The following is a 12,604-nucleotide window of genomic DNA, read 5'->3' on the forward strand; positions in this document are numbered from 1 at the left end:
TTGAATTCCTCTCCACAAAAAGAGGACTTCAATGTAAACATAGCACATATTTTCTGGGTAGAATTGGGGCAGCTAATGAGGGTTTTTGTGCCCTAGTGAAAAGTCTACTACAGCCTTGATCTTAGGGGCTTGAAATCACAAAGACCATCTTCTCTCTCACTCACCCTAAAGTGAAATGTGATAGCCTATAAGTCCTGCCTTTGTAGAGTTTGATCAGTCTCGGTGTTAAAGATGCCTGGGCAATAACGAGTCACTGTACATTAGGAAAATTTCTGTGATAAAACGTGAGAGATAAAAACCAAAGTGCAGTAAACAATATGACCTAAGATAATTAAGAAAATAGAACAGAACCTCCAACAATTATAAACTATAAATTGGAAAACTCGAACATCAGCACAGAGATTTGGGAAGTTATAACATCCATGAAACAAGAACAAGATGCTCTGGAGAGAACACAGTCAGGAAAAAAGAAAAGGGTTCCTGGAAATAATAATAAAAAAAATCTGACAAACCAAAACATTCAATAGAAGGGCTAGAAGATTAAGTCAAGAGACTCTCACAGAAAGTAGAATGAAAAGAAAGACTCAGAACATCAGAGACTAAAGATAAAATAAAGGGCCAACTGGCAGATCCAAAATTTAACTAAGACTATTTTCTAGATGAAAGAACAGAAAAAAAAAAAAAAAAGAGGAGAAAATTATAAAGAAATATCAGGAGAGAACTTCCCCAAATCTTCCAATTGAAAGAGTCTCCTGAATACTCAGAAACAATGAATGAAATAAGATCAACACCTCTAAAATTATAAAACAGAGAGGATAAAGAGAGGAATTTAAAGTTTTTAGAGGAGAGAAGTGAGCCACTTACCAAAAAATGAAAGACTAACATCAGATTTACCATTAGCAACACAGGATGCCAGAGTACACTGGAGTGATCCCTTCAAATAACTCTCAACCTAAAATTCTATATTGTGTCAAACCATGAGATAAGTGTGAAGGCAAGATAAAGACATTTTCAAGCAGAAAGCCTCATAACTTTTACCTCCCATGATCTTTTCCTTATTAAATATGTTTAAGATATGCTACAACAAAGCAAGAGAATCAATTAAGAAAGGGGGTGGCATGGGGTGAGGAAACAGTGACTCCAGTCCAAGAGAGTAATTAAAGAAAGTTCCAGGATGCAGCTGAGCAGCAGACCTGGCAAACAGCCTTGAGTAGGTGAGACCACGAAGCCCCATATAACAAAGTGCACATTTTCCTCTGCAGACTTATGTACATACCATTTATTCATTTTCAACTTTTAGAATCAATCTTTAGACAAATAAAAAGGATTTAAGTTTGGCTACAGAAAAGAACCCAAATGTTTTAAACCTCTATAGTGAAATAGAAAAAAAAAATTCAAAGGATAGGTTGGAGGGCGAAGTGAAGAGGGGGTAAGGGGTGGGTAATAACCTCATCTTACCAATTAGGGAGTGTTTATAATTGGTGAACTGAAACAAAACAAAACAGCCTTCTGTATGTTACTTAGAGTTGCAGAAATAATAATTAAGGAAATTAAACTGGATATGCCTATATTTTTAGAAGGGGAAAAAGAAAGTGGAGAAGTGAAGTTAATGACTTAAATCTTCATCTGATTTGGAAAAGGTCTAATATTTATAAATCCAGAAATGGTAATATATATACATAATTTACAGTTTTTGGGGTAACCATTTGATGTACCTTCTGAAATTTGAGAGTAATTTTCTCTGGGGAGTGAGACTGTGGCTGTGGTGGTGGAAGTAGGGGCATGAAGAGTCTCTTGCTTTACTAGATAAGCCTTAATGTAGTATTTGATTTTGTAACTCTCTGCATGTATTGCTTTGATTGAAAACATTAAAGGTACTTTTCACATAGTCCCATATTTCTTGGAGGCTTTTTGTTTCTTTTTGCTCTTTTTTCTCTAAATTTCTCTTCTCATTTCATTTTGTTCATTTGATCTTCAATCACTGATACCCTTTTTTCCACTTGATCAGATCAGCTACTGAAGCTTGGGCATGCGTCACGTAGTTCTCGTGCCATGGTTTTCAGCTCCATCATGTCATTTAAGGACTTCTCTACGCTGTTTATTCTAGTTAGCCATTCATCTAATCTTTTTTCAAGGTTTTTAGCTTCTTTGCGATGGGTTTGAACATCCTCCTTTAGCTCGGAGAAGTTTATTATTACCGATCATCTGATGCCTTCTTCTCTCAACTCGTCAAAGTCATTCTCCGTCCAGCTTTGTTCTGTTGCTGGCGAGAAGCTGCATTCCTTTGGAGCAGAAGAGGTGCTCTGATTTTTAGAATTTTCAGCTTTTCTGCTCTGGTTTCTCCCCATCTTTGTGGTTTTATCTACCTTTGGTCTTTGATGATTATGACATACAGATGGGGTTTTGGTTTGGATATCCTTTCTGTTTGTTAGTTTTTCTTCTAACAGGACCCTTAGCTGCAGGTCTGTTGGAGTTTGCTGGAGGTCTACTCCTGACCCTGTTTGCCTGGGTATCACCAGCGGAGGCTGCAGAGCAGCAAATATTGCAGAATGGAAGATATTGCTGCCTGATCCTTCCTCTGGAAACTTCATCTCAGAGGGGCACCCAGCTGTGTGAGGTGTCAGTTGGCCCCTACTAGGAGGTGTCTCCCAGTTAGGCTACTCGGGGGTCAGGGACCCACTTGAGGAAAAGACCAAATCTATGTCTGATTGGTGTACCTGAAAGTGACAGGGAGAATGGAACCAAGTAGGAAAACACTCTTAGGATATCATCCAGGAGAACTTCCCCAACCCAGCAAGGCAGGCCAATGTTCAAATTCAGGAAATACAGAAAACGCCACAAAGATACTCCTTGAGAAGAGCAACTCCAAGACACATAATTGTCGGATTCACTAAAGTTGAAATGAAGGAAAAAATATTAAGGGCAGCCAGAGAGAAAGGTCGGGTTACCCACAAACGGAAGCCCATCAGATTAACAGCAGATCTCTCGGCAGAAACTCTGCAAGCCAGAAGAGAGTGGGGGCCAATATTCAACATTCTTAAAGAAAAGAATTTTCAACCCATAATTTCACATCCAGCCAAATTAAGCTTCATAAGTGAAGGAGAAATACAATCCTTTACAGACAAACAAATGCTGAGAGATTTTGTCACCACCAGGACTACCTCACAAGAGTTCCTGAAGGAAGCACTAAACATTGAAAGGAACAAATGGTACCTGCCACTGAAAAAACCTGCCAAATTGTAAAGACCATCAGTGCTAGGAAGAAACTGTATCAACTAATGAGCAAAATAACCAGCTAACCTCATAATGACAGGATCAAATTCACACATAACAATATTAACCTTGAATGTAAATGGGCTAAATGCTCCAATTAAAAGACACAGACTGGCAAATTGGATAAAGAGTCAAGACCTATCAGTGTGCTGTGTTCAGGAGACCCATCCGACGTGCAGAGACACACATAGGCTCAAAATTAACGGATGGAGGAAGGTCTACCAAGCAAACGGAAAACAACAAAAAGCAGGGGTTGCAATGCTTAGTCTCTGATAAAACAGACTTTAAACCAACAAAGATCAAAAGAGACAAGGAAGGCCATTACATAATAGTAAAGGGATCAATTCAACAAGAAGAGCTAACTATCCTAAATATATATGCAGCCAATACAGGAGCACCCAGATTCATAAAGCAAGTCCTTAGAGACTTACAAAGAGACTTAGACTCCCACACAATAATAATGGGAGACTTTAACACCCCACTGTCAATATTAGATTCTGTCAATCAGTGAGACAGAAAGTTAGCAAGGATATCCAGGAATTGAACTCAGCTCTGCACCAAGTGGACCTAATAGACATCTACAGAACTTTCCACCCCAAATCAACAGAAAATACATTCCTCTCAGCACCACATCAGACTTATTCCAAAATTGACCACATAGTTGGAAGTAAAGCACTCCTCAGCAAATGTAAAAGAATAGAAAATATAACAAACTGTCTCTCAGACCACAGTGCAATCAAACTAGAACTCAGGATTAAGAAACTCACTCAAAACTGCTCAGCTACATGGAAACTGAACAACCTGCTCCTGAATGTCTACTGGGTACATAACAAAATGAAGGCAGAATAAAGATGTTCTTTGAAACCAATGAGAAGAAAGACATAACATACCAGAATCTCTGGGACAGAGTTAAAGCAGTGTGTAGAGGGACATTTATAGCACTAAATGCCCACAAGAGAAAGCAGGAAAGATCTAAAATTGACACACTAACATCGCAATTAAAAGAACTAGAGAAGCAAGAGCAAACACATTCAAAAGCCAGCAGAAGGCGAGAAATAACTAAGATCAGAGCAGAACTGAAGGAGATGGAGGCATCAAAAATCCTTCAAAAAATCAATGAATCCAGGAGCTGGTTTTTTGAAAAGATCAACAAAATTGATAGACTGCTAGCAAGACTAATAAAGAAGAAAAGAGAGAAGAATCAAATAGATGCAATAAAAAATGATAAAGGGGATATCACCACTGATCCCACAGAAATACAAACCACCATCAGAGAATACTATAAACACCTCTATGCAAATAAACTAGAAAATCTAGAAGAAATGGATAAATTCCTGGACACATACACCCTCCCAAGACTAAACCAGAAAGAAGTTGAATCCCTGAATAGACCAATAACAGGTTCTTAAATTGAGGCAATAATTAAAAGCTTACCAACCAAAAAAAGTCTAGGACTAGATGGATTCTCAGCCAAATTCTACCAGAGGTACAATGAGGAGCTGGTATCATTCCTTCTGAAACTACTCCAATCAATAGAAAAAGAGGGAATCCTCCCTAATTCATTTTATGAGGCCAATATCATCCTAATACCAAAGCCTGGCAGAGAGACAACCAAAAAAGAGAATTTTAGATTAATATACCTGAAGAACATCGATACAAAAATCCTCAAATAAAATACTGGCAAACCGAATCCAGCAGCACATCCAAAAGCTTATCCACCACGATCAAGTTGGTTTCATCGCTGGGATGCAAGACTTGTTCAACATATGCAAATCAATAAACGTGATCCATCATGTAAACAGAACAAAAGACAAAAACCACATGATTATCTCAATAGATGCAGAAAAGGCCTTCGACAGAATTCAACAGCCCTTCATGCTAAAAACTCTCAATAAACTAGGTATTGAGGAGACGTATCTCAAAATAATAAGAGCTATTTATGACAGACCCACAGGCAATATCATACTGAATGGGCAAAAACTGGAAGCATTCCCTTTGAAAACTGGCACAAGACAGGGATACCCTCTCTCATCACTCCTATTAAACATAGCGTTAGAAGTTCTGGCAAAGGCAATCAGGCAAGAGAAAGAAATAATTAGGAAAAGAGGAAGTCAAATTGTCTCTGTTTGCAGGTGACATGTTTGTATATTTAGAAAACCCCATCGTCTCAGCCCAAAATCTCCTTATGCTGATAAGGAACTTCAGCAAAGTCTCAGGATACAAAATCAATGTGCAAAAATCACAAGCATTCCTATACAAGAATAATAGTCAAACAGAGAACAAAAATCATGAGTGAACTCCCATTCACAATTGCTTCAAAGAGAATAAAATACCTAGGAATCCAACTTACAAGGGATGTGAAGGACATCTTCAAGGAGGACTTGAACCACTGCTCAACAAAATAAAAGAGGGCACAAATAAATGGAAGAATATTCCATGTTCATGCATAGGAAGAATCAATATTGTGAAAATGGCCATACTGCCTAAGGTAATTTATAGATTCAGTGTCATCCCCATCTCAAGCTACCAATGACTTTCTTCACAGAATTGGAAAAAAACTACTTTAAAGTTCATATGGAACCAAAAAAGAGTCTGCAGTGCCAAGACAATCCTAAGGCAAAAGAACAAAGCTGGAGGCATCATGCTACCTGACTTCAAACTATACTACAAGGCTACAGTAACCAAAACAGCATGGTACTGGTACCAAAACAGAGATATAGATCAATTGAACAGAATAGAGCCCTCAGAAAAAATACCACGCATCTACAATCATCTGATCTTTGACAAACCTGACAAAAACAAGAAATGGGGGAAGGATTCCCTGTTTAATAAATTGTGCTGGGAAAACTGGCTAGCCACATGTAGAAAGCTGAAACTGGATCCCTTCCTTACACCTTATACAAAAATTAATTCAAGATGGATTAAAGACTTAAATGTTAGACCTAAAACCATAAAAACCATAGAAGAAATCCTAGGCAATACAATTCAGACCATAGACATGGGCAAGGACTTCATGACTAAAACACCAAAAGCAATGGCAACAAAAGCCAAAGTTGACAAGTGGGATCTAATTAAACTAAAAAGCTTCTGCATAGCAAAAGAAACTACCATTAGAGTGAATAGGCAACCTACAGAATGAGAGAAAATTTTTACAATCTACCCGTCTGACAAAGGGCTAATATTCAGAATCTACAAAGAACCTAAACAAATGTACAAGAAAGAATCAAGCAACCCCATCAAAAAGTGAGCAAAGGATATGAACAGACACTTCTCAAAAGAAGACATTTATGCAGCCAACAGACACGTGAGAAAATGCTCATCAACACTGGCCGTTAGAGAAATGCAAATCAAAAACCACAATGAGATACCATCTCACACCAGTTAGAATGGCGATCATTAAAAAGTCAGGAAATAACAAGTGCTGGAGAGGATATGGAGAAACAGGAACACTTTTACACTGTTGGTGGGACTATAAACTAGTTCAACCATTGTGGAAGACAGTGTGGTGATTCCTCAAGGATCTGGAACTAGAAATACCATTTGACCCAACCATCCTATTACTGGGAATACACCCAAAGGATTATAAATCATGCTGCTATAAAGACACATGCACACGTATGTTTATTGTGGCACTATTCACAATAGCAAAGACTAGGAACCAACCCAAATGTCCAACAATGATAGAATGGATTAAGAAAATGTGGCACATATACACCATGGAATACTATAAAAAGGATGAGTTCATGTCCTTTGTAGGAACATAGATGAAGCTAGAAACCATCTTTCTGGGCAAACTATCACAAGGACAGAAAACCAAACACTGCATGTTCTCACTCATAGGTGGGAACTGAACAATGAGAACACTTGGACACAGGGTGGGGAACATCACACACTGGGGCCTGTCATTGGGTGTGGGGAGTGGGGAAGGATAGCATTAGGAGATATACCTTATGTAAATGACAAGTTAACAGGTGCAGCACACCAACATGGCACATGTATACATATGTAATAAACCTGCACGTTGTGCACATGTACCCTAGAACCTAAAGTATGATAATAATGATAATAAAGTAAACATTAAAAGTACTTAAATAAGGCCGGGCGCGGTGGCTCAAGCCTGTAATCCCAGCACTTTGGGAGGCAGAGAGGGGGCGGATCACGAGGTCAGGAGATTGAGACCATCCTGGCTAACGCGATGAAACCCCATCTCTACTTAAAAAAAAAAATACCAGAAAACTAGCCGGGCGTGGTGGTGGGCGCCTGTAGTCCCAGCTAGTCAGGAGGCTGAGGCAGGAGAATGGCGTAAACCCAAGAGGCGGAGCTTGCAGTGAGCTGAGATCTGGCCACTGCACTCCAGCCTGGGTGACAGAGCGAGACTCTGTCTCAAAAAAAAAAAAAAAAAGTACTTAAATAAAAAAGAAACTAGTATAATGTAAACACTTGATACATGACAGCCATTATTGTATTAGTAAGGGGGCAGGGAAATAATCCAGAATTATATTAGGTGTTGTTATGACAAAGTATTTGAAGCATGGATTTTTGGCTAAGTTTGAGTCCTGGCTCATGGATGTATGTGGTTGGCCTTGGCAATGCTCAGGTTCTTATCTATAAAATGGGGATGACAATAGTATCCACTACACATCGTTGTTAGGAAGATTCTATGTAATATTCCATATAAAACTCTTAGCATAATGTTGGGCCTATTATAAAGATAATAATAAATATTTCTTATTTTATTCAGTATTATTAGTTTTAGAATAAATTTGGTTTCAAGGAACAAAGGACCTACATGTGGCTCCAATTTTACTGTAGGTATTAACAAGCTTTGTGACACAGAATAGATAATTTCAATTGCTCACAGCATTGTTTCTCTTTAAAAAAATAGTTACAATCCTATCTGCTCCTATAACTTTAGAATCAATTGCAAAAGTTAATGGAGCCTTTAAGAATAAAAACTTTAGCAATAATCCCGGGGGAGGAAAGGTGGACTCTGCAGCTGATAAAGCTCTTATATATAAGTATTCAGAGTGGAACTTTCTGTAGGCTTACTCCTGAAATAGATACGGGCTCACAGTCCCTTATCCAAAACTTTGGAGCCAGATGTATGTAGAAATTCAGAATTTTCTGGTTGCAGAAAGACAATATGGTGTCTGCCATTTTATTATGTAATATCTCCAGTGACATCTGAGAAAGTACCCTGTAATCAAACACATTCATGTTTTTATATTAGAAAATATTAATTCACAAGTATTAGGCAGGCTTTAAGAAGCCATCATTAAATACATACCATTCCAGGTCAGATATTGCTGCACAAATGGGTTCAAGTCAGATCAGGTTTTCCCATCAAGTAGGTTTTGAAAAAACTTTGCATTTTCTGTGCTTTTTTGTATTTTGAAGTTGTATTGAGCATTTGAGGATCTGTCCAGCCATCCCATATACTTTTGTGATTTTCTTTCCCATATACTTTCGGAAAGTTCACTTCTTTGGTACATGGTTCTGAAATGAGAAGATTATATTTAACAGTAATGATGAAACAGCCATTTTAGTGCCAGACATTTGAGGCTGCAAAATCATACACTAAAAGTACTTGGGGGAACTATTTTTGAATTTTAAAAAATAATTGTTGGAATGAGGTTTATGGTTATTTTTGTTGTTGTTCTTCTCCTACAGGAAAAGGAGCCTGTGGATTTCTTAGTCAAATCTCAAGTGGATAGAGAATTTCAGTTCTTTGACCACAATCTGATGGAATCCATTAAAATGGGTGATCCCAAAGTTCATGAATTCCTTAGGGTACTTGCTCTCTGCCACACTGTAATGTCAGAAGAGAATAGTGCAGGTAAGTGAAAAATATGTCTGAATGGTGAGCCTTGTTTTTGTTTTTTAAAATTGAAACTGATATTAAATTTGAAGGATTTACAAATTAAGCATTTGAGCAGTGAGTTTTGTTTTTTGTTTTTGTTTTTTAACACAGAAATTGATGTTAAATTTGAAGGATTTTCAAGTTAAAGATAGGACATAGTTTATATCTCATATGTTTTGAAAAAATGTGGAGAGATTTAAATGAAAAAGGAAAGAAATAAGGACAATGGAAAAGTGAGGACCCAAATATGCTAGTCAAGGGATGACATTGTTCTTACAATTGAGCACCACATTTGACCGTGAGCTTCTGGGTAGCCAGGACAAATAGCGAAATAAAATTGAGTCACATATCTCTCATTATTAGTATGCATTTATAATAGATGCAGATGACCTTCAGGCATATGCTTAGAATGAATTTTTCCAGTAACAGAGATAAATTGCCTTGATATTAGAATAGTCTTATTTAGTCTCCATTATGAGAAAGTCCTCACACTTGTGAGATGGTTGTTTGGAACTCAGGGTTCATAGGATAGAACAAAACCAGCTGGGCCACTTAACATTTTGAAGCTGTGAGACAGGTAGATAATGGTATAGTGAACTGGCTTCTTGCCCTAGTTGAACCTAATCTATTCCATTTACATGTTTTCCTCAGCCCACTAATTCTTCCTACAAGGTCTTTGGTTCTTTCTCAAATCTGTTTGATTTTATATCTCAATTTTGTTTCTTAAAATCTGTTAAATATATTGCATGTACTGTTTCTGATACTTCCAATATCTAATTTTTTTTTCAGATCTTATTCTGTGTTGTTTCTGTTGGTTCTTAGGCTTTCCTTATTGTTGTTTTATACTTTTCACTGTGAGCTGACCATTTTACTTTGAACTTAATTTATATAAAGTTTTTGGGTCCAGTCGGTTCCTCCAGAAAGGATTTACATTTGCTTCAATGTTCTGATGTAGGAACATTTTAAACTAAAGTTTCAACTTGATTTCTTTTAGGCCACCTAGATATTGTGAATTCAGAATACAAATTTAAATGAGAGTCAGTGTTTGATCATAAATTCTCGGCAGATATTTTTTTCCCTTCCAATTATAAGGAAGGTTCTAGTTAGGCAAGTTTTATTCCAAGCCCTCTTCAAGGGGGCATGGGTATCCAGTTTACCCTTATATTGAGAGCAGTCTTTGGGGTACCCAATTTTGAGAGGCCATCTTTCATTGGACTCTCACCTTAGACAGGTACTGGGCTATGCCTTTTTAAATTAAAGCCCAGAGACATTGAAAACCAATGATCAAATTCTCCTGGTTCAGAAAAATGCTCTCAAGGCAAATGCTGGCTAATGTGCTTCTTTAATCCCATAAGTATTTTTTTTTCAGTCTCTGAACTGAACAGTTCTTACTTTCTTGCAAGTTCATGAATGTATTTAAGAATATTAAAATGCTTTTATAGTTGCTTGTAGCAGATGAGGTTGGTCCTGACACCCAGTTCACCATGTTACCAGAAGTAGAACATACTATGTTATTTCATGAGTAGATCAAGTAATTGCTTTAAGTTTTTTTTCTTTTGTGAATTTCAAAAATTCATTCATGCCTGTTGTATCAAGTGAAACAATACAATACAAAAATTTATAAATGTGAAGCTAATAGTAGCTTCCCTGAACTGCAGTCTCACCCCTACAGAGGCAACCAGTGGTAACATCTGGTGTGTATCGTTTCACCCTTTCCTCTGGCTCATAAATATATACATATATTCAAGAATGTATCCATATATTTAGGTGATTTGTTTCTTTTTAACAAAAAGAAATCATAGTATAGCCATTAATATGCAACTTGTTTAATTAACAGTTGATCTTGGACATGACTATAAATCAGGAAATATGGGTCTATCTCTGCCTAATTAATAGTTTTTAAACATTAAACTAATTACATTTCAAATTAATTTTTACATATAAATATATTATAATTCTATATAAGGGCTTTGTATATGCTGTTTTATAAACTCTATATATGTATATATACATATAACTTATTTTATTCTTTTTATCTCCTCTCCCCTCTTATGCCCACTCCAACTACACGTAATATCAGATAACAAGTATTAGCACCCTTGATTTCTTACATTTCAAGGGATTTCTTGTATGAATTCTCATAAAATGGTCATTAGTGGCAGATTGAAGTAGAATTTGGAGTATCTCTCCATCAGTCTTTAGCTGTGTGATCTCATCAAACTCATGTAACCTCTTTCAGTCATAGATTCCACTAGTACAAAATGGAAAGAATAATTTTAATAATCTCTACCTCAAAGGCTGCCCAGAGGATTATGAGTTACTATATATTAAAATGTTTCAGTTTATGAAACATTCATGGCACATCTCTAGTCACAGAAAATACAAGAAACTGAGCACAGTGAAGAGGCAGACTCGGAAATGGATGTTTTCCTATAAGATAACAAGGGCCACAGCAGTGATATGCATAGAGTCCTTTGGTGTCCCAGAGGACAGATACCTGATTGAGCTGTTGGTAGGTAGAAAAGGTCTGAGGACAGGAAAGATTTTTAGACCTGGTGCTTGAGTTGGTTGTTAAATAATGAGTTGGAGTTGGCATTGGAACTCTATGAATGTTAGCTATTATTGTCAGTATTGACATATTTGTTTCTTTACCTTTTAGGAGAGCTGATTTACCAAGTTCAGTCACCTGATGAAGGGGCTCTAGTGACTGCTGCTAGAAATTTTGGGTTCATTTTTAAATCCCGGACCCCAGAGACCATAACAATAGAAGAACTGGGAACACTGGTTACTTATCAATTACTTGCCTTTTTGGATTTCAACAACACCAGAAAAAGGATGTCTGTCATAGGTATGGTTGGTAGCTGAGACTATTTTTGATCTTTTCATACTGTTTTGGTTATGCTTTTCGAGGATTATTTCACTTTTGGCTACATGCTGAGGTTTGTGATAGTTTTGAAACTTTATGTATAAACTCCTGTGTTCCTCAACCTAGCCTCAATACTGCAGTGACATATAACTAACATTTAACAAGTGCTCATTATGTGCCCAGTACTGTTCTAAATGCCCTATATGAGTATGTACAATATATCAATAAAAATATAAAATATTTTAAAAAATAAACCACAAAAGTGCTCTCTGTGAATTAATTTATTTAATTGTCCCAGCAATCCTAATAAGGTAGGAACTTGTATTTATACCCTTTAACAGATAATGAAACTAAGACACATTGTATTTATACCCATTAACAGATAATGAAACTAAGACACAGAAAGGTTGAGTAACTTGCCCAGGTTCACATAGATTGAAGTAGAATAGCTGAGATTCAGACCTAGGAAGTCTGACTGCATAACCCACTCACTTGTCCACTACACAGTACTGGCTCAGGATGAGTTTCTAAATTGCTTGGCACATGATAGTTGTTGTGAACATCGTCAACAGCCTCCTCATTATCATTCATTTTCTCTGTCCGCC

General features: G+C 37.0%; 1 protein-coding gene across 1 annotated transcript in view; it reads left to right on the plus strand.

The window, feature by feature from the left end:
* Positions 1-7,686: 7,686 nt before the first annotated feature.
* Positions 7,687-12,604, plus strand: part of LOC116272885 (probable phospholipid-transporting ATPase IM) — an 88,430-nt gene continuing 83,512 nt past the window's right edge. Inside the window, exons 1-2 of the mRNA XM_031661749.1 lie at positions 7,687-9,109; positions 11,793-11,981. Of these exons, the coding sequence (XP_031517609.1) occupies positions 8,902-9,109; positions 11,793-11,981 (397 nt within the window). The 5' untranslated portion in view covers positions 7,687-8,901. The remainder of the gene's footprint in view (positions 9,110-11,792; positions 11,982-12,604) is intronic.

The sequence above is a fragment of the Papio anubis genome, unplaced genomic scaffold (assembly GCF_008728515.1).
Source record: "Papio anubis isolate 15944 unplaced genomic scaffold, Panubis1.0 scaffold245, whole genome shotgun sequence".
NCBI lineage: Eukaryota > Metazoa > Chordata > Mammalia > Primates > Cercopithecidae > Papio > Papio anubis.